The 24,037-nt window shown below is 21.8% G+C and overlaps 2 protein-coding genes across 3 annotated transcripts; both read right to left on the minus strand.

Annotated features, from left to right (window-relative positions):
* Positions 1-3: 3 nt before the first annotated feature.
* Positions 4-955, minus strand: LOC103519589 (15-cis-phytoene synthase-like; the record flags this gene model as incomplete). The annotated part of the gene is made up of 1 exon (XM_017448245.2): positions 4-955. A coding segment is annotated over exon 1 (816 nt), but the record flags the coding sequence as incomplete, so codon positions are not given.
* An 893-nt stretch (positions 956-1,848) lies between these two features.
* Positions 1,849-10,425, minus strand: LOC113471692 (lycopene cyclase-like). 2 transcript variants are annotated; one of them, XM_026831041.1, is made up of 2 exons: positions 9,366-10,425; positions 1,849-2,223 (listed from the first exon to the last, which is right to left on the minus strand). In XM_026831041.1, exon 1 carries the CDS (start codon positions 10,414-10,416, stop codon positions 9,442-9,444), a length of 975 nt encoding a protein of 324 aa, XP_026686842.1. In that variant the 5' UTR covers positions 10,417-10,425; the 3' UTR covers positions 1,849-2,223; positions 9,366-9,441. The 2 variants fall into 2 exon arrangements, with proteins under 2 accessions (XP_026686842.1, XP_026686843.1); XM_026831042.1 differs by having other exon boundaries at positions 1,849-2,197; positions 9,340-10,425.
* Between the last annotated feature and the right edge of the window lie 13,612 nt (positions 10,426-24,037).

Genomic DNA, 24,037 nt, shown 5'->3' on the forward strand with positions numbered 1-24,037 from the left:
ATGTTGTCTTTTATTCCATGCCTTATGTTTATATTTTCTTATTTTTATACCTATTTCTCTATAAATACTCCAAGAAGTTACAATAGCTAAAGTTGATCGTAATGGTAATGTATTCAATTTTACTAAAGAAGAAGAATAATAAAATTCTGCTACATCTAAAATACGTGTCACAACTTTAAATAATTTTTTTCTATTTTCAGCTAATACAAAATTTGATTTATTTAAACCTTCATTTCTTAACCAATCTAAAGGTAAATAACAACGACCAACATAAAAATCATCTATTACATCTCTACTAATATTAGTAAGTTGAAAAGCAATCCCTAAATTACGAGCGCAATTTAATGTATCTTTTTCTTTTACTCCAATAAGATGAGCTATAATTAATCCTATTGTTCCAGCAACATGATAACAATAGCCTAATGTTTCATCTAATGTTATATAAGTTCTTTCCATTACATCCATTTCAAAACCATCAAGATGCTCAAAAAGCAAATGAACTGGAAAAGAATGAATAGATATTATTTTTTGAAGGGCTAAAAAAGCCGGTTCTTTCATCTTAAATCCAATACAAGCTCTTTTTGTTTTTATTCGCAATATTTTTAATTTGTGCTTCATGCTAACATTTTTTTTTAAAAATTTAGATCTATTTCCACAAATTTGATTATCAATAACATCATCACAATAACGACACCAAGCATAAAGCATAAGTACTTTATAACGAATTACTGGATCAAAAAGTTTTATGGCAGACGAAAAACTTTTTGATCCAGCTTTTATAATTTTATTTGCTAACTTTAAAATAGAATCATCAATCATAAATTAATATCATTAAATATAATTTCTGCTGTTATATTAGCGGAAGCAATAACACCAGGAATACCAGCCCCAGGATGCGTTCCTGCTCCAACAAAATAAAGATTAGTTAAATTTTTATCACGATTATGAGGACGAAACCATGCGCTTTGTGTAAGCAATGGCGCAAATGAAAAAGCAGATCCTAAATACGAACCTAATACATCTTTAAAATCATTCGGGGTAAATATACGTTGTGTTATTAATTTTTTACGTAAATTTGGTATACAATATTGTTCAAGATACATAAAAACTATATTTTTTAATTTTATACTTTCTTCCGACCAATTTATTGAAGAATTACTCAAATTAGGAACAGGTATTAATGCATAAAAAGTAGAACAACCTGTTGGAGCTAATGATAAATCAGTTACAGAAGGAGAATGTAAATATATAGAAAGATTATCTCTTGAAAAATTTTTTCCAAAAATATTTTCAATCGATTTTTTGTAATTAGAAGGAAAAAAAATTGTATGATGAGCTAAATGAGTATATTGTTCACTTAATCCAAAATATATTACAAATAATGAATTACTCATTTTCTTTTTAATCAAATTCATATACTTTTTTTTTCCAAAAGCATATTGACCCAACAAATTTCGATAAGTATTAATTATATCTGCATTAGAAACAATTATATCAGCATCAAATATTTGTCCATTTTTTAAATGTACTTTATTTACTTTATTGTTATTAACATAAATAGAAATAACTTGTGAATTAAGTATAAGATTCCCACCAAGATTTTGAAAAAGTTTAATTAATGCTTTAATCAGAGCCCCTACACCTCCTTTAGGAAACCAAATTCCCCATTCATATTCCAAAGCATGAATTAAAGTATAAATAGAAGAAGTAGAAAAAGGATTTCCTCCTATAAAAAGAGAATTAAAAGAAAAAGCTTGTTTTAAATAATCGTTTTTAATAAATTGCGAAACAATACTATAAACACTTTTCCAAGCTTTAATTTTTATTAATTTTGGTAAAATAAACAACATATCATTAATAGTTAAAAATGATTTTGATGCAAATGAAAGATATCCTTCTTTAAAAACTTTTTTTGAATAATTCAAAAAAAGACGATAACCTTTTATATCATTTAAGTTGAATTTTGCTATTTGTTTTTCTAAATCTTTTATATTATCTTCATAATTTAAAAATTTTTCTTTTCCCCAGTATAACCGATAAAAAGGTTTTATTGGCAATAAATTAACATAATTTTCCATGCGATTTTTTGACAAATCAAATAATAATTTAATCGAATTTGGATCAGTAATTACAGTTGGCCCAGCATCAAAAATAAATCCATCTTGTTTATACACATAAGCTCTACCTCCAGGTTTATCTCTTTGCTCAAGAATAATAGTAGAAATTCCTGCTGTTTGTAAACGTATAGCTAATGCTATCCCTCCAATACCTGCTCCTATTATAATTACTTTCTTCATTTTTATAAATTTAAAAATGCATATAAAGCTTGAAATAATGAAATAGGAGGTTTACCAGAAAAAATACGAATTTTATCAAAAAACGATAATTTATTTGCATAAAAATTTCTAATAATTTTGTCTGGAAGAGTATAAAAATATTGCATAATATCTAAATGACACCTTGAATTTGATAAAAAAAATAATCTATTCAGCATACAAAAAAAACGCTGTTTTTTTTGATGATTAATAATAAATTTTTTCACTAATTTAAACAAAACAGTAGAATTAATTTGATTAGTAGTAATGGAATATTTAGCAATATTTTCAGCTAATTGAATTGCAATTGGCAAAGAATACCCGGTAGTTGCATGAAGAAGATTAGCTCGCAAACCAACGCAAATTGTTTTTTTAAATTTTATTATTTTTTCATTTTTTAACGCTATTGGTATAGAACCAATTTCTTCTCTTTCTATATTTTTTAATTTCCATCTATTTTTAATAGCATAATCTTTTATGGATTTTTTTAGCATATCAATTTTTAAAAAAGGTTTTTTGGTATATCTAGTATCTTCAATCATTAAACTATTAGGGGTTAATGGTAATGTATAAATAAAATGATATTCGTCATTTTTTTGATTTACAGTTGCATCCATTATTATTGGTATATCTAATCCATGTGGAGAAGATAAATTCCATTGTTGACCTAAAAAAATTTGATATATCCCGTCGAATTGAGAATTTTTTAACCCTCTACCATCAATTATACAGTTTGCGTTTATTATTTTTTTATTATTTATGCGTATTGATGTTGGAGTAATTATTTCTACAGTTTTATTGTTAAACAAAAAATTGTTTATACCTAAAGCTCGTATTAAATAAGAATTAAGATGTTTTGAGCAAATAGAATAATATCCACTAAAAATTTTACGATTAAATTTTGGAAATTTTACTTGATATGATGGCCACGAATAAGTAATTAATGGTTTTATGAGCATGTATTGTGATGAACTTATATCATTTTGGTGAAAAGACCATATGTGATTTTTTACACTTGAACTTAATTCCAATAATAATACATTTAACTTTGGATTATATTGTTTTAAGTACCAAGCAATTATACTATTCCACAAACCTGCCCCAATTAAAATAAAATCCCAATAATAATTTTTTTCAAAATTCATTTTTTTTAAATAACGATATTTAATATTTTTAAAGACTTTAACTTTTTTAATGGCATTTATTTTAATAATAATAATACCTTTCAGGGTTTTAGGGGGGGGAGTTTTGTATTTATTCCTGTTCTTATAAAACATTAATTAGCTATAATAACACTTTAAAATAAATAATGAATATAATGAATAATAAGCAATTTTAATAATAATAAATTTTAATTTTATTATTTTTTCTTCCTTATTGAGAAAAAAGAATTAGAAAAATTCTCTCTTATAAAACGATGATAACATACTTTTACGATAATAACATACTTTTTAGATTTTTTAAAATCTTTAAATTATAATTTTATTTGATTTAACAGATGTTTTAATAATATAATTAAGTTTATTTGCTTGTTTTTTAGTTGGGGGACATTTTACACGCAATGGGGATTACACGTAAAATATAATCAAATATAATTACACGCAACACAAAAAATAGGAAAGCAAATTACACGCACATTTAAATTTTAAAGTTTAATCAATACAAAGGTGGCTTAAATAAATATTTTTTAATTCTTAAGGCGATATTTACGCAATTTAATCGTTTTTGTTTTTCGAATTTAATTTTGAAATATGAAGATCACAAGAAGTTATTATTAGTCCAATTTTATTTTCTCGTACATGTCTTTTTGCTTTTTTATAAAAAAATAAAACTTCTTTTAATCTTAATCTAAAACGTTTTTTAAAATCTCGAAAACCTTGATTAGTATTCGGATAACCAACTCCAAATTGAAATTTTAGATTAATCCATGATAATAATTTAATTTTTCTATTTTTAACGATCAAAATAAGTCTTATTTTAAATTTTAAAGTTTAATCAATACAAAGGTGGCTTAAATAAATATTTTTTAATTCTTAAGGCGATATTTACGCAATTTAATCGTTTTTGTTTTTCGAATTTAATTTTGAAATATGAAGATCACAAGAAGTTATTATTAGTCCAATTTTATTTTCTCGTACATGTCTTTTTGCTTTTTTATAAAAAAATAAAACTTCTTTTAATCTTAATCTAAAACGTTTTTTAAAATCTCGAAAACCTTGATTAGTATTCGGATAACCAACTCCAAATTGAAATTTTAGATTAATCCATGATAATAATTTAATTTTTCTATTTTTAACGATCAAAATAAGTCTTATTTTAAATTTTAAAGTTTAATCAATACAAAGGTGGCTTAAATAAATATTTTTTAATTCTTAAGGCGATATTTACGCAATTTAATCGTTTTTGTTTTTCGAATTTAATTTTGAAATATGAAGATCACAAGAAGTTATTATTAGTCCAATTTTATTTTCTCGTACATGTCTTTTTGCTTTTTTATAAAAAAATAAAACTTCTTTTAATCTTAATCTAAAACGTTTTTTAAAATCTCGAAAACCTTGATTAGTATTCGGATAACCAACTCCAAATTGAAATTTTAGATTAATCCATGATAATAATTTAATTTTTCTATTTTTAACGATCAAAATAAGTCTTATTTTAAATTTTAAAGTTTAATCAATACAAAGGTGGCTTAAATAAATATTTTTTAATTCTTAAGGCGATATTTACGCAATTTAATCGTTTTTGTTTTTCGAATTTAATTTTGAAATATGAAGATCACAAGAAGTTATTATTAGTCCAATTTTATTTTCTCGTACATGTCTTTTTGCTTTTTTATAAAAAAATAAAACTTCTTTTAATCTTAATCTAAAACGTTTTTTAAAATCTCGAAAACCTTGATTAGTATTCGGATAACCAACTCCAAATTGAAATTTTAGATTAATCCATGATAATAATTTAATTTTTCTATTTTTAACGATCAAAATAAGTCTTATTTTAAATTTTAAAGTTTAATCAATACAAAGGTGGCTTAAATAAATATTTTTTAATTCTTAAGGCGATATTTACGCAATTTAATCGTTTTTGTTTTTCGAATTTAATTTTGAAATATGAAGATCACAAGAAGTTATTATTAGTCCAATTTTATTTTCTCGTACATGTCTTTTTGCTTTTTTATAAAAAAATAAAACTTCTTTTAATCTTAATCTAAAACGTTTTTTAAAATCTCGAAAACCTTGATTAGTATTCGGATAACCAACTCCAAATTGAAATTTTAGATTAATCCATGATAATAATTTAATTTTTCTATTTTTAACGATCAAAATAAGTCTTATTTTAAATTTTAAAGTTTAATCAATACAAAGGTGGCTTAAATAAATATTTTTTAATTCTTAAGGCGATATTTACGCAATTTAATCGTTTTTGTTTTTCGAATTTAATTTTGAAATATGAAGATCACAAGAAGTTATTATTAGTCCAATTTTATTTTCTCGTACATGTCTTTTTGCTTTTTTATAAAAAAATAAAACTTCTTTTAATCTTAATCTAAAACGTTTTTTAAAATCTCGAAAACCTTGATTAGTATTCGGATAACCAACTCCAAATTGAAATTTTAGATTAATCCATGATAATAATTTAATTTTTCTATTTTTAACGATCAAAATAAGTCTTATTTTAAATTTTAAAGTTTAATCAATACAAAGGTGGCTTAAATAAATATTTTTTAATTCTTAAGGCGATATTTACGCAATTTAATCGTTTTTGTTTTTCGAATTTAATTTTGAAATATGAAGATCACAAGAAGTTATTATTAGTCCAATTTTATTTTCTCGTACATGTCTTTTTGCTTTTTTATAAAAAAATAAAACTTCTTTTAATCTTAATCTAAAACGTTTTTTAAAATCTCGAAAACCTTGATTAGTATTCGGATAACCAACTCCAAATTGAAATTTTAGATTAATCCATGATAATAATTTAATTTTTCTATTTTTAACGATCAAAATAAGTCTTATTTTAAATTTTAAAGTTTAATCAATACAAAGGTGGCTTAAATAAATATTTTTTAATTCTTAAGGCGATATTTACGCAATTTAATCGTTTTTGTTTTTCGAATTTAATTTTGAAATATGAAGATCACAAGAAGTTATTATTAGTCCAATTTTATTTTCTCGTACATGTCTTTTTGCTTTTTTATAAAAAAATAAAACTTCTTTTAATCTTAATCTAAAACGTTTTTTAAAATCTCGAAAACCTTGATTAGTATTCGGATAACCAACTCCAAATTGAAATTTTAGATTAATCCATGATAATAATTTAATTTTTCTATTTTTAACGATCAAAATAAGTCTTATTTTAAATTTTAAAGTTTAATCAATACAAAGGTGGCTTAAATAAATATTTTTTAATTCTTAAGGCGATATTTACGCAATTTAATCGTTTTTGTTTTTCGAATTTAATTTTGAAATATGAAGATCACAAGAAGTTATTATTAGTCCAATTTTATTTTCTCGTACATGTCTTTTTGCTTTTTTATAAAAAAATAAAACTTCTTTTAATCTTAATCTAAAACGTTTTTTAAAATCTCGAAAACCTTGATTAGTATTCGGATAACCAACTCCAAATTGAAATTTTAGATTAATCCATGATAATAATTTAATTTTTCTATTTTTAACGATCAAAATAAGTCTTATTTTAAATTTTAAAGTTTAATCAATACAAAGGTGGCTTAAATAAATATTTTTTAATTCTTAAGGCGATATTTACGCAATTTAATCGTTTTTGTTTTTCGAATTTAATTTTGAAATATGAAGATCACAAGAAGTTATTATTAGTCCAATTTTATTTTCTCGTACATGTCTTTTTGCTTTTTTATAAAAAAATAAAACTTCTTTTAATCTTAATCTAAAACGTTTTTTAAAATCTCGAAAACCTTGATTAGTATTCGGATAACCAACTCCAAATTGAAATTTTAGATTAATCCATGATAATAATTTAATTTTTCTATTTTTAACGATCAAAATAAGTCTTATTTTAAATTTTAAAGTTTAATCAATACAAAGGTGGCTTAAATAAATATTTTTTAATTCTTAAGGCGATATTTACGCAATTTAATCGTTTTTGTTTTTCGAATTTAATTTTGAAATATGAAGATCACAAGAAGTTATTATTAGTCCAATTTTATTTTCTCGTACATGTCTTTTTGCTTTTTTATAAAAAAATAAAACTTCTTTTAATCTTAATCTAAAACGTTTTTTAAAATCTCGAAAACCTTGATTAGTATTCGGATAACCAACTCCAAATTGAAATTTTAGATTAATCCATGATAATAATTTAATTTTTCTATTTTTAACGATCAAAATAAGTCTTATTTTAAATTTTAAAGTTTAATCAATACAAAGGTGGCTTAAATAAATATTTTTTAATTCTTAAGGCGATATTTACGCAATTTAATCGTTTTTGTTTTTCGAATTTAATTTTGAAATATGAAGATCACAAGAAGTTATTATTAGTCCAATTTTATTTTCTCGTACATGTCTTTTTGCTTTTTTATAAAAAAATAAAACTTCTTTTAATCTTAATCTAAAACGTTTTTTAAAATCTCGAAAACCTTGATTAGTATTCGGATAACCAACTCCAAATTGAAATTTTAGATTAATCCATGATAATAATTTAATTTTTCTATTTTTAACGATCAAAATAAGTCTTATTTTAAATTTTAAAGTTTAATCAATACAAAGGTGGCTTAAATAAATATTTTTTAATTCTTAAGGCGATATTTACGCAATTTAATCGTTTTTGTTTTTCGAATTTAATTTTGAAATATGAAGATCACAAGAAGTTATTATTAGTCCAATTTTATTTTCTCGTACATGTCTTTTTGCTTTTTTATAAAAAAATAAAACTTCTTTTAATCTTAATCTAAAACGTTTTTTAAAATCTCGAAAACCTTGATTAGTATTCGGATAACCAACTCCAAATTGAAATTTTAGATTAATCCATGATAATAATTTAATTTTTCTATTTTTAACGATCAAAATAAGTCTTATTTTAAATTTTAAAGTTTAATCAATACAAAGGTGGCTTAAATAAATATTTTTTAATTCTTAAGGCGATATTTACGCAATTTAATCGTTTTTGTTTTTCGAATTTAATTTTGAAATATGAAGATCACAAGAAGTTATTATTAGTCCAATTTTATTTTCTCGTACATGTCTTTTTGCTTTTTTATAAAAAAATAAAACTTCTTTTAATCTTAATCTAAAACGTTTTTTAAAATCTCGAAAACCTTGATTAGTATTCGGATAACCAACTCCAAATTGAAATTTTAGATTAATCCATGATAATAATTTAATTTTTCTATTTTTAACGATCAAAATAAGTCTTATTTTAAATTTTAAAGTTTAATCAATACAAAGGTGGCTTAAATAAATATTTTTTAATTCTTAAGGCGATATTTACGCAATTTAATCGTTTTTGTTTTTCGAATTTAATTTTGAAATATGAAGATCACAAGAAGTTATTATTAGTCCAATTTTATTTTCTCGTACATGTCTTTTTGCTTTTTTATAAAAAAATAAAACTTCTTTTAATCTTAATCTAAAACGTTTTTTAAAATCTCGAAAACCTTGATTAGTATTCGGATAACCAACTCCAAATTGAAATTTTAGATTAATCCATGATAATAATTTAATTTTTCTATTTTTAACGATCAAAATAAGTCTTATTTTAAATTTTAAAGTTTAATCAATACAAAGGTGGCTTAAATAAATATTTTTTAATTCTTAAGGCGATATTTACGCAATTTAATCGTTTTTGTTTTTCGAATTTAATTTTGAAATATGAAGATCACAAGAAGTTATTATTAGTCCAATTTTATTTTCTCGTACATGTCTTTTTGCTTTTTTATAAAAAAATAAAACTTCTTTTAATCTTAATCTAAAACGTTTTTTAAAATCTCGAAAACCTTGATTAGTATTCGGATAACCAACTCCAAATTGAAATTTTAGATTAATCCATGATAATTTATCTCTTTGCTCAAGAATAATAGTAGAAATTCCTGCTGTTTGTAAACGTATAGCTAATGCTATCCCTCCAATACCTGCTCCTATTATAATTACTTTCTTCATTTTTATAAATTTAAAAATGCATATAAAGCTTGAAATAATGAAATAGGAGGTTTACCAGAAAAAATACGAATTTTATCAAAAAACGATAATTTATTTGCATAAAAATTTCTAATAATTTTGTCTGGAAGAGTATAAAAATATTGCATAATATCTAAATGACACCTTGAATTTGATAAAAAAAATAATCTATTCAGCATACAAAAAAAACGCTGTTTTTTTTGATGATTAATAATAAATTTTTTCACTAATTTAAACAAAACAGTAGAATTAATTTGATTAGTAGTAATGGAATATTTAGCAATATTTTCAGCTAATTGAATTGCAATTGGCAAAGAATACCCGGTAGTTGCATGAAGAAGATTAGCTCGCAAACCAACGCAAATTGTTTTTTTAAATTTTATTATTTTTTCATTTTTTAACGCTATTGGTATAGAACCAATTTCTTCTCTTTCTATATTTTTTAATTTCCATCTATTTTTAATAGCATAATCTTTTATGGATTTTTTTAGCATATCAATTTTTAAAAAAGGTTTTTTGGTATATCTAGTATCTTCAATCATTAAACTATTAGGGGTTAATGGTAATGTATAAATAAAATGATATTCGTCATTTTTTTGATTTACAGTTGCATCCATTATTATTGGTATATCTAATCCATGTGGAGAAGATAAATTCCATTGTTGACCTAAAAAAATTTGATATATCCCGTCGAATTGAGAATTTTTTAACCCTCTACCATCAATTATACAGTTTGCGTTTATTATTTTTTTATTATTTATGCGTATTGATGTTGGAGTAATTATTTCTACAGTTTTATTGTTAAACAAAAAATTGTTTATACCTAAAGCTCGTATTAAATAAGAATTAAGATGTTTTGAGCAAATAGAATAATATCCACTAAAAATTTTACGATTAAATTTTGGAAATTTTACTTGATATGATGGCCACGAATAAGTAATTAATGGTTTTATGAGCATGTATTGTGATGAACTCAGTACTGTTTGGTGAAAAGACCATATGTGATTTTTTACACTTGAACTTAATTCCAATAATAATACATTTAACTTTGGATTATATTGTTTTAAGTACCAAGCAATTATACTATTCCACAAACCTGCCCCAATTAAAATAAAATCCCAATAATAATTTTTTTCAAAATTCATTTTTTTTAAATAACGATATTTAATATTTTTAAAGACTTTAACTTTTTTAATGGCATTTATTTTAATAATAATAATACCTTTCAGGGTTTTAGGGGGGGGAGTTTTGTATTTATTCCTGTTCTTATAAAACATTAATTAGCTATAATAACACTTTAAAATAAATAATGAATATAATGAATAATAAGCAATTTTAATAATAATAAATTTTAATTTTATTATTTTTTCTTCCTTATTGAGAAAAAAGAATTAGAAAAATTCTCTCTTATAAAACGATGATAACATACTTTTACGATAATAACATACTTTTTAGATTTTTTAAAATCTTTAAATTATAATTTTATTTGATTTAACAGATGTTTTAATAATATAATTAAGTTTATTTGCTTGTTTTTTAGTTGGGGGACATTTTACACGCAATGGGGATTACACGTAAAATATAATCAAATATAATTACACGCAACACAAAAAATAGGAAAGCAAATTACACGCACATTTAAATTTTAAAGTTTAATCAATACAAAGGTGGCTTAAATAAATATTTTTTAATTCTTAAGGCGATATTTACGCAATTTAATCGTTTTTGTTTTTCGAATTTAATTTTGAAATATGAAGATCACAAGAAGTTATTATTAGTCCAATTTTATTTTCTCGTACATGTCTTTTTGCTTTTTTATAAAAAAATAAAACTTCTTTTAATCTTAATCTAAAACGTTTTTTAAAATCTCGAAAACCTTGATTAGTATTCGGATAACCAACTCCAAATTGAAATTTTAGATTAATCCATGATAATAATTTAATTTTTCTATTTTTAACGATCAAAATAAGTCTTATTTTAAATTTTAAAGTTTAATCAATACAAAGGTGGCTTAAATAAATATTTTTTAATTCTTAAGGCGATATTTACGCAATTTAATCGTTTTTGTTTTTCGAATTTAATTTTGAAATATGAAGATCACAAGAAGTTATTATTAGTCCAATTTTATTTTCTCGTACATGTCTTTTTGCTTTTTTATAAAAAAATAAAACTTCTTTTAATCTTAATCTAAAACGTTTTTTAAAATCTCGAAAACCTTGATTAGTATTCGGATAACCAACTCCAAATTGAAATTTTAGATTAATCCATGATAATAATTTAATTTTTCTATTTTTAACGATCAAAATAAGTCTTATTTTAAATTTTAAAGTTTAATCAATACAAAGGTGGCTTAAATAAATATTTTTTAATTCTTAAGGCGATATTTACGCAATTTAATCGTTTTTGTTTTTCGAATTTAATTTTGAAATATGAAGATCACAAGAAGTTATTATTAGTCCAATTTTATTTTCTCGTACATGTCTTTTTGCTTTTTTATAAAAAAATAAAACTTCTTTTAATCTTAATCTAAAACGTTTTTTAAAATCTCGAAAACCTTGATTAGTATTCGGATAACCAACTCCAAATTGAAATTTTAGATTAATCCATGATAATAATTTAATTTTTCTATTTTTAACGATCAAAATAAGTCTTATTTTAAATTTTAAAGTTTAATCAATACAAAGGTGGCTTAAATAAATATTTTTTAATTCTTAAGGCGATATTTACGCAATTTAATCGTTTTTGTTTTTCGAATTTAATTTTGAAATATGAAGATCACAAGAAGTTATTATTAGTCCAATTTTATTTTCTCGTACATGTCTTTTTGCTTTTTTATAAAAAAATAAAACTTCTTTTAATCTTAATCTAAAACGTTTTTTAAAATCTCGAAAACCTTGATTAGTATTCGGATAACCAACTCCAAATTGAAATTTTAGATTAATCCATGATAATAATTTAATTTTTCTATTTTTAACGATCAAAATAAGTCTTATTTTAAATTTTAAAGTTTAATCAATACAAAGGTGGCTTAAATAAATATTTTTTAATTCTTAAGGCGATATTTACGCAATTTAATCGTTTTTGTTTTTCGAATTTAATTTTGAAATATGAAGATCACAAGAAGTTATTATTAGTCCAATTTTATTTTCTCGTACATGTCTTTTTGCTTTTTTATAAAAAAATAAAACTTCTTTTAATCTTAATCTAAAACGTTTTTTAAAATCTCGAAAACCTTGATTAGTATTCGGATAACCAACTCCAAATTGAAATTTTAGATTAATCCATGATAATAATTTAATTTTTCTATTTTTAACGATCAAAATAAGTCTTATTTTAAATTTTAAAGTTTAATCAATACAAAGGTGGCTTAAATAAATATTTTTTAATTCTTAAGGCGATATTTACGCAATTTAATCGTTTTTGTTTTTCGAATTTAATTTTGAAATATGAAGATCACAAGAAGTTATTATTAGTCCAATTTTATTTTCTCGTACATGTCTTTTTGCTTTTTTATAAAAAAATAAAACTTCTTTTAATCTTAATCTAAAACGTTTTTTAAAATCTCGAAAACCTTGATTAGTATTCGGATAACCAACTCCAAATTGAAATTTTAGATTAATCCATGATAATAATTTAATTTTTCTATTTTTAACGATCAAAATAAGTCTTATTTTAAATTTTAAAGTTTAATCAATACAAAGGTGGCTTAAATAAATATTTTTTAATTCTTAAGGCGATATTTACGCAATTTAATCGTTTTTGTTTTTCGAATTTAATTTTGAAATATGAAGATCACAAGAAGTTATTATTAGTCCAATTTTATTTTCTCGTACATGTCTTTTTGCTTTTTTATAAAAAAATAAAACTTCTTTTAATCTTAATCTAAAACGTTTTTTAAAATCTCGAAAACCTTGATTAGTATTCGGATAACCAACTCCAAATTGAAATTTTAGATTAATCCATGATAATAATTTAATTTTTCTATTTTTAACGATCAAAATAAGTCTTATTTTAAATTTTAAAGTTTAATCAATACAAAGGTGGCTTAAATAAATATTTTTTAATTCTTAAGGCGATATTTACGCAATTTAATCGTTTTTGTTTTTCGAATTTAATTTTGAAATATGAAGATCACAAGAAGTTATTATTAGTCCAATTTTATTTTCTCGTACATGTCTTTTTGCTTTTTTATAAAAAAATAAAACTTCTTTTAATCTTAATCTAAAACGTTTTTTAAAATCTCGAAAACCTTGATTAGTATTCGGATAACCAACTCCAAATTGAAATTTTAGATTAATCCATGATAATAATTTAATTTTTCTATTTTTAACGATCAAAATAAGTCTTATTTTAAATTTTAAAGTTTAATCAATACAAAGGTGGCTTAAATAAATATTTTTTAATTCTTAAGGCGATATTTACGCAATTTAATCGTTTTTGTTTTTCGAATTTAATTTTGAAATATGAAGATCACAAGAAGTTATTATTAGTCCAATTTTATTTTCTCGTACATGTCTTTTTGCTTTTTTATAAAAAAATAAAACTTCTTTTAATCTTAATCTAAAACGTTTTTTAAAATCTCGAAAACCTTGATTAGTATTCGGATAACCAACTCCAAATTGAAATTTTAGATTAATCCATGATAATAATTTAATTTTTCTATTTTTAACGATCAAAATAAGTCTTATTTTAAATTTTAAAGTTTAATCAATACAAAGGTGGCTTAAATAAATATTTTTTAATTCTTAAGGCGATATTTACGCAATTTAATCGTTTTTGTTTTTCGAATTTAATTTTGAAATATGAAGATCACAAGAAGTTATTATTAGTCCAATTTTATTTTCTCGTACATGTCTTTTTGCTTTTTTATAAAAAAATAAAACTTCTTTTAATCTTAATCTAAAACGTTTTTTAAAATCTCGAAAACCTTGATTAGTATTCGGATAACCAACTCCAAATTGAAATTTTAGATTAATCCATGATAATAATTTAATTTTTCTATTTTTAACGATCAAAATAAGTCTTATTTTAAATTTTAAAGTTTAATCAATACAAAGGTGGCTTAAATAAATATTTTTTAATTCTTAAGGCGATATTTACGCAATTTAATCGTTTTTGTTTTTCGAATTTAATTTTGAAATATGAAGATCACAAGAAGTTATTATTAGTCCAATTTTATTTTCTCGTACATGTCTTTTTGCTTTTTTATAAAAAAATAAAACTTCTTTTAATCTTAATCTAAAACGTTTTTTAAAATCTCGAAAACCTTGATTAGTATTCGGATAACCAACTCCAAATTGAAATTTTAGATTAATCCATGATAATAATTTAATTTTTCTATTTTTAACGATCAAAATAAGTCTTATTTTAAATTTTAAAGTTTAATCAATACAAAGGTGGCTTAAATAAATATTTTTTAATTCTTAAGGCGATATTTACGCAATTTAATCGTTTTTGTTTTTCGAATTTAATTTTGAAATATGAAGATCACAAGAAGTTATTATTAGTCCAATTTTATTTTCTCGTACATGTCTTTTTGCTTTTTTATAAAAAAATAAAACTTCTTTTAATCTTAATCTAAAACGTTTTTTAAAATCTCGAAAACCTTGATTAGTATTCGGATAACCAACTCCAAATTGAAATTTTAGATTAATCCATGATAATAATTTAATTTTTCTATTTTTAACGATCAAAATAAGTCTTATTTTAAATTTTAAAGTTTAATCAATACAAAGGTGGCTTAAATAAATATTTTTTAATTCTTAAGGCGATATTTACGCAATTTAATCGTTTTTGTTTTTCGAATTTAATTTTGAAATATGAAGATCACAAGAAGTTATTATTAGTCCAATTTTATTTTCTCGTACATGTCTTTTTGCTTTTTTATAAAAAAATAAAACTTCTTTTAATCTTAATCTAAAACGTTTTTTAAAATCTCGAAAACCTTGATTAGTATTCGGATAACCAACTCCAAATTGAAATTTTAGATTAATCCATGATAATAATTTAATTTTTCTATTTTTAACGATCAAAATAAGTCTTATTTTAAATTTTAAAGTTTAATCAATACAAAGGTGGCTTAAATAAATATTTTTTAATTCTTAAGGCGATATTTACGCAATTTAATCGTTTTTGTTTTTCGAATTTAATTTTGAAATATGAAGATCACAAGAAGTTATTATTAGTCCAATTTTATTTTCTCGTACATGTCTTTTTGCTTTTTTATAAAAAAATAAAACTTCTTTTAATCTTAATCTAAAACGTTTTTTAAAATCTCGAAAACCTTGATTAGTATTCGGATAACCAACTCCAAATTGAAATTTTAGATTAATCCATGATAATAATTTAATTTTTCTATTTTTAACGATCAAAATAAGTCTTATTTTAAATTTTAAAGTTTAATCAATACAAAGGTGGCTTAAATAAATATTTTTTAATTCTTAAGGCGATATTTACGCAATTTAATCGTTTTTGTTTTTCGAATTTAATTTTGAAATATGAAGATCACAAGAAGTTATTATTAGTCCAATTTTATTTTCTCGTACATGTCTTTTTGCTTTTTTATAAAAAAATAAAACTTCTTTTAATCTTAATCTAAAACGTTTTTTAAAATCTCGAAAACCTTGATTAGTATTCGGATAACCAACTCCAAATTGAAATTTTAGATTAATCCATGATAATAATTTAATTTTTCTATTTTTAACGATCAAAATAAGTCTTATTTTAAATTTTAAAGTTTAATCAATACAAAGGTGGCTTAAATAAATATTTTTTAATTCTTAAGGCGATATTTACGCAATTTAATCGTTTTTGTTTTTCGAATTTAATTTTGAAATATGAAGATCACAAGAAGTTATTATTAGTCCAATTTTATTTTCTCGTACATGTCTTTTTGCTTTTTTATAAAAAAATAAAACTTCTTTTAATCTTAATCTAAAACGTTTTTTAAAATCTCGAAAACCTTGATTAGTATTCGGATAACCAACTCCAAATTGAAATTTTAGATTAATCCATGATAATAATTTAATTTTTCTATTTTTAACGATCAAAATAAGTCTTATTTTAAATTTTAAAGTTTAATCAATACAAAGGTGGCTTAAATAAATATTTTTTAATTCTTAAGGCGATATTTACGCAATTTAATCGTTTTTGTTTTTCGAATTTAATTTTGAAATATGAAGATCACAAGAAGTTATTATTAGTCCAATTTTATTTTCTCGTACATGTCTTTTTGCTTTTTTATAAAAAAATAAAACTTCTTTTAATCTTAATCTAAAACGTTTTTTAAAATCTCGAAAACCTTGATTAGTATTCGGATAACCAACTCCAAATTGAAATTTTAGATTAATCCATGATAATAATTTAATTTTTCTATTTTTAACGATCAAAATAAGTCTTATTTTAAATTTTAAAGTTTAATCAATACAAAGGTGGCTTAAATAAATATTTTTTAATTCTTAAGGCGATATTTACGCAATTTAATCGTTTTTGTTTTTCGAATTTAATTTTGAAATATGAAGATCACAAGAAGTTATTATTAGTCCAATTTTATTTTCTCGTACATGTCTTTTTGCTTTTTTATAAAAAAATAAAACTTCTTTTAATCTTAATCTAAAACGTTTTTTAAAATCTCGAAAACCTTGATTAGTATTCGGATAACCAACTCCAAATTGAAATTTTAGATTAATCCATGATAATAATTTAATTTTTCTATTTTTAACGATCAAAATAAGTCTTATTTTAAATTTTAAAGTTTAATCAATACAAAGGTGGCTTAAATAAATATTTTTTAATTCTTAAGGCGATATTTACGCAATTTAATCGTTTTTGTTTTTCGAATTTAATTTTGAAATATGAAGATCACAAGAAGTTATTATTAGTCCAATTTTATTTTCTCGTACATGTCTTTTTGCTTTTTTATAAAAAAATAAAACTTCTTTTAATCTTAATCTAAAACGTTTTTTAAAATCTCGAAAACCTTGATTAGTATTCGGATAACCAACTCCAAATTGAAATTTTAGATTAATCCATGATAATAATTTAATTTTTCTATTTTTAACGATCAAAATAAGTCTTATTTTAAATTTTAAAGTTTAATCAATACAAAGGTGGCTTAAATAAATATTTTTTAATTCTTAAGGCGATATTTACGCAATTTAATCGTTTTTGTTTTTCGAATTTAATTTTGAAATATGAAGATCACAAGAAGTTATTATTAGTCCAATTTTATTTTCTCGTACATGTCTTTTTGCTTTTTTATAAAAAAATAAAACTTCTTTTAATCTTAATCTAAAACGTTTTTTAAAATCTCGAAAACCTTGATTAGTATTCGGATAACCAACTCCAAATTGAAATTTTAGATTAATCCATGATAATAATTTAATTTTTCTATTTTTAACGATCAAAATAAGTCTTATTTTAAATTTTAAAGTTTAATCAATACAAAGGTGGCTTAAATAAATATTTTTTAATTCTTAAGGCGATATTTACGCAATTTAATCGTTTTTGTTTTTCGAATTTAATTTTGAAATATGAAGATCACAAGAAGTTATTATTAGTCCAATTTTATTTTCTCGTACATGTCTTTTTGCTTTTTTATAAAAAAATAAAACTTCTTTTAATCTTAATCTAAAACGTTTTTTAAAATCTCGAAAACCTTGATTAGTATTCGGATAACCAACTCCAAATTGAAATTTTAGATTAATCCATGATAATAATTTAATTTTTCTATTTTTAACGATCAAAATAAGTCTTATTTTAAATTTTAAAGTTTAATCAATACAAAGGTGGCTTAAATAAATATTTTTTAATTCTTAAGGCGATATTTACGCAATTTAATCGTTTTTGTTTTTCGAATTTAATTTTGAAATATGAAGATCACAAGAAGTTATTATTAGTCCAATTTTATTTTCTCGTACATGTCTTTTTGCTTTTTTATAAAAAAATAAAACTTCTTTTAATCTTAATCTAAAACGTTTTTTAAAATCTCGAAAACCTTGATTAGTATTCGGATAACCAACTCCAAATTGAAATTTTAGATTAATCCATGATAATAATTTAATTTTTCTATTTTTAACGATCAAAATAAGTCTTATTTTAAATTTTAAAGTTTAATCAATACAAAGGTGGCTTAAATAAATATTTTTTAATTCTTAAGGCGATATTTACGCAATTTAATCGTTTTTGTTTTTCGAATTTAATTTTGAAATATGAAGATCACAAGAAGTTATTATTAGTCCAATTTTATTTTCTCGTACATGTCTTTTTGCTTTTTTATAAAAAAATAAAACTTCTTTTAATCTTAATCTAAAACGTTTTTTAAAATCTCGAAAACCTTGATTAGTATTCGGATAACCAACTCCAAATTGAAATTTTAGATTAATCCATGATAATAATTTAATTTTTCTATTTTTAACGATCAAAATAAGTCTTATTTTAAATTTTAAAGTTTAATCAATACAAAGGTGGCTTAAATAAATATTTTTTAATTCTTAAGGCGATATTTACGCAATTTAATCGTTTTTGTTTTTCGAATTTAATTTTGAAATATGAAGATCACAAGAAGTTATTATTAGTCCAATTTTATTTTCTCGTACATGTCTTTTTGCTTTTTTATAAAAAAATAAAACTTCTTTTAATCTTAATCTAAAACGTTTTTTAAAATCTCGAAAACCTTGATTAGTATTCGGATAACCAACTCCAAATTGAAATTTTAGATTAATCCATGATAATAATTTAATTTTTCTATTTTTAACGATCAAAATAAGTCTTATTTTAAATTTTAAAGTTTAATCAATACAAAGGTGGCTTAAATAAATATTTTTTAATTCTTAAGGCGATATTTACGCAATTTAATCGTTTTTGTTTTTCGAATTTAATTTTGAAATATGAAGATCACAAGAAGTTATTATTAGTCCAATTTTATTTTCTCGTACATGTCTTTTTGCTTTTTTATAAAAAAATAAAACTTCTTTTAATCTTAATCTAAAACGTTTTTTAAAATCTCGAAAACCTTGATTAGTATTCGGATAACCAACTCCAAATTGAAATTTTAGATTAATCCATGATAATAATTTAATTTTTCTATTTTTAACGATCAAAATAAGTCTTATTTTAAATTTTAAAGTTTAATCAATACAAAGGTGGCTTAAATAAATATTTTTTAATTCTTAAGGCGATATTTACGCAATTTAATCGTTTTTGTTTTTCGAATTTAATTTTGAAATATGAAGATCACAAGAAGTTATTATTAGTCCAATTTTATTTTCTCGTACATGTCTTTTTGCTTTTTTATAAAAAAATAAAACTTCTTTTAATCTTAATCTAAAACGTTTTTTAAAATCTCGAAAACCTTGATTAGTATTCGGATAACCAACTCCAAATTGAAATTTTAGATTAATCCATGATAATAATTTAATTTTTCTATTTTTAACGATCAAAATAAGTCTTATTTTAAATTTTAAAGTTTAATCAATACAAAGGTGGCTTAAATAAATATTTTTTAATTCTTAAGGCGATATTTACGCAATTTAATCGTTTTTGTTTTTCGAATTTAATTTTGAAATATGAAGATCACAAGAAGTTATTATTAGTCCAATTTTATTTTCTCGTACATGTCTTTTTGCTTTTTTATAAAAAAATAAAACTTCTTTTAATCTTAATCTAAAACGTTTTTTAAAATCTCGAAAACCTTGATTAGTATTCGGATAACCAACTCCAAATTGAAATTTTAGATTAATCCATGATAATAATTTAATTTTTCTATTTTTAACGATCAAAATAAGTCTTATTTTAAATTTTAAAGTTTAATCAATACAAAGGTGGCTTAAATAAATATTTTTTAATTCTTAAGGCGATATTTACGCAATTTAATCGTTTTTGTTTTTCGAATTTAATTTTGAAATATGAAGATCACAAGAAGTTATTATTAGTCCAATTTTATTTTCTCGTACATGTCTTTTTGCTTTTTTATAAAAAAATAAAACTTCTTTTAATCTTAATCTAAAACGTTTTTTAAAATCTCGAAAACCTTGATTAGTATTCGGATAACCAACTCCAAATTGAAATTTTAGATTAATCCATGATAATAATTTAATTTTTCTATTTTTAACGATCAAAATAAGTCTTATTTTAAATTTTAAAGTTTAATCAATACAAAGGTGGCTTAAATAAATATTTTTTAATTCTTAAGGCGATATTTACGCAATTTAATCGTTTTTGTTTTTCGAATTTAATTTTGAAATATGAAGATCACAAGAAGTTATTATTAGTCCAATTTTATTTTCTCGTACATGTCTTTTTGCTTTTTTATAAAAAAATAAAACTTCTTTTAATCTTAATCTAAAACGTTTTTTAAAATCTCGAAAACCTTGATTAGTATTCGGATAACCAACTCCAAATTGAAATTTTAGATTAATCCATGATAATAATTTAATTTTTCTATTTTTAACGATCAAAATAAGTCTTATTTTAAATTTTAAAGTTTAATCAATACAAAGGTGGCTTAAATAAATATTTTTTAATTCTTAAGGCGATATTTACGCAATTTAATCGTTTTTGTTTTTCGAATTTAATTTTGAAATATGAAGATCACAAGAAGTTATTATTAGTCCAATTTTATTTTCTCGTACATGTCTTTTTGCTTTTTTATAAAAAAATAAAACTTCTTTTAATCTTAATCTAAAACGTTTTTTAAAATCTCGAAAACCTTGATTAGTATTCGGATAACCAACTCCAAATTGAAATTTTAGATTAATCCATGATAATAATTTAATTTTTCTATTTTTAACGATCAAAATAAGTCTTATTTTAAATTTTAAAGTTTAATCAATACAAAGGTGGCTTAAATAAATATTTTTTAATTCTTAAGGCGATATTTACGCAATTTAATCGTTTTTGTTTTTCGAATTTAATTTTGAAATATGAAGATCACAAGAAGTTATTATTAGTCCAATTTTATTTTCTCGTACATGTCTTTTTGCTTTTTTATAAAAAAATAAAACTTCTTTTAATCTTAATCTAAAACGTTTTTTAAAATCTCGAAAACCTTGATTAGTATTCGGATAACCAACTCCAAATTGAAATTTTAGATTAATCCATGATAATAATTTAATTTTTCTATTTTTAACGATCAAAATAAGTCTTATTTTAAATTTTAAAGTTTAATCAATACAAAGGTGGCTTAAATAAATATTTTTTAATTCTTAAGGCGATATTTACGCAATTTAATCGTTTTTGTTTTTCGAATTTAATTTTGAAATATGAAGATCACAAGAAGTTATTATTAGTCCAATTTTATTTTCTCGTACATGTCTTTTTGCTTTTTTATAAAAAAATAAAACTTCTTTTAATCTTAATCTAAAACGTTTTTTAAAATCTCGAAAACCTTGATTAGTATTCGGATAACCAACTCCAAATTGAAATTTTAGATTAATCCATGATAATAATTTAATTTTTCTATTTTTAACGATCAAAATAAGTCTTATTTTAAATTTTAAAGTTTAATCAATACAAAGGTGGCTTAAATAAATATTTTTTAATTCTTAAGGCGATATTTACGCAATTTAATCGTTTTTGTTTTTCGAATTTAATTTTGAAATATGAAGATCACAAGAAGTTATTATTAGTCCAATTTTATTTTCTCGTACATGTCTTTTTGCTTTTTTATAAAAAAATAAAACTTCTTTTAATCTTAATCTAAAACGTTTTTTAAAATCTCGAAAACCTTGATTAGTATTCGGATAACCAACTCCAAATTGAAATTTTAGATTAATCCATGATAATAATTTAATTTTTCTATTTTTAACGATCAAAATAAGTCTTATTTTAAATTTTAAAGTTTAATCAATACAAAGGTGGCTTAAATAAATATTTTTTAATTCTTAAGGCGATATTTACGCAATTTAATCGTTTTTGTTTTTCGAATTTAATTTTGAAATATGAAGATCACAAGAAGTTATTATTAGTCCAATTTTATTTTCTCGTACATGTCTTTTTGCTTTTTTATAAAAAAATAAAACTTCTTTTAATCTTAATCTAAAACGTTTTTTAAAATCTCGAAAACCTTGATTAGTATTCGGATAACCAACTCCAAATTGAAATTTTAGATTAATCCATGATAATAATTTAATTTTTCTATTTTTAACGATCAAAATAAGTCTTATTTTAAATTTTAAAGTTTAATCAATACAAAGGTGGCTTAAATAAATATTTTTTAATTCTTAAGGCGATATTTACGCAATTTAATCGTTTTTGTTTTTCGAATTTAATTTTGAAATATGAAGATCACAAGAAGTTATTATTAGTCCAATTTTATTTTCTCGTACATGTCTTTTTGCTTTTTTATAAAAAAATAAAACTTCTTTTAATCTTAATCTAAAACGTTTTTTAAAATCTCGAAAACCTTGATTAGTATTCGGATAACCAACTCCAAATTGAAATTTTAGATTAATCCATGATAATAATTTAATTTTTCTATTTTTAACGATCAAAATAAGTCTTATTTTAAATTTTAAAGTTTAATCAATACAAAGGTGGCTTAAATAAATATTTTTTAATTCTTAAGGCGATATTTACGCAATTTAATCGTTTTTGTTTTTCGAATTTAATTTTGAAATATGAAGATCACAAGAAGTTATTATTAGTCCAATTTTATTTTCTCGTACATGTCTTTTTGCTTTTTTATAAAAAAATAAAACTTCTTTTAATCTTAATCTAAAACGTTTTTTAAAATCTCGAAAACCTTGATTAGTATTCGGATAACCAACTCCAAATTGAAATTTTAGATTAATCCATGATAATAATTTAATTTTTCTATTTTTAACGATCAAAATAAGTCTTATTTTAAATTTTAAAGTTTAATCAATACAAAGGTGGCTTAAATAAATATTTTTTAATTCTTAAGGCGATATTTACGCAATTTAATCGTTTTTGTTTTTCGAATTTAATTTTGAAATATGAAGATCACAAGAAGTTATTATTAGTCCAATTTTATTTTCTCGTACATGTCTTTTTGCTTTTTTATAAAAAAATAAAACTTCTTTTAATCTTAATCTAAAACGTTTTTTAAAATCTCGAAAACCTTGATTAGTATTCGGATAACCAACTCCAAATTGAAATTTTAGATTAATCCATGATAATAATTTAATTTTTCTATTTTTAACGATCAAAATAAGTCTTATTTTAAATTTTAAAGTTTAATCAATACAAAGGTGGCTTAAATAAATATTTTTTAATTCTTAAGGCGATATTTACGCAATTTAATCGTTTTTGTTTTTCGAATTTAATTTACATACTTTTACGATAATAACATACTTTTTAGATTTTTTAAAATCTTTAAATTATAATTTTATTTGATTTAACAGATGTTTTAATAATATAATTAAGTTTATTTGCTTGTTTTTTAGTTGGGGGACATTTTACACGCAATGGGGATTACACGTAAAATATAATCAAATATAATTACACGCAACACAAAAAATAGGAAAGCAAATTACACGCACATTTAAATTTTAAAGTTTAATCAATACAAAGGTGGCTTAAATAAATATTTTTTAATTCTTAAGGCGATATTTACGCAAT

Source organism: Diaphorina citri, unplaced genomic scaffold (assembly GCF_000475195.1).
Source record: "Diaphorina citri unplaced genomic scaffold, Diaci psyllid genome assembly version 1.1 scaffold2822, whole genome shotgun sequence".
Lineage (NCBI taxonomy): Eukaryota > Metazoa > Arthropoda > Insecta > Hemiptera > Psyllidae > Diaphorina > Diaphorina citri.

Bases quoted from the DNA above. Each gene is read 5' to 3' on its own strand.
- LOC113471692 (XM_026831041.1), bottom strand. From the start codon at position 10,416: ATGCTCATAAAACCATTAATTACTTATTCGTGGCCATCATATCAAGTA.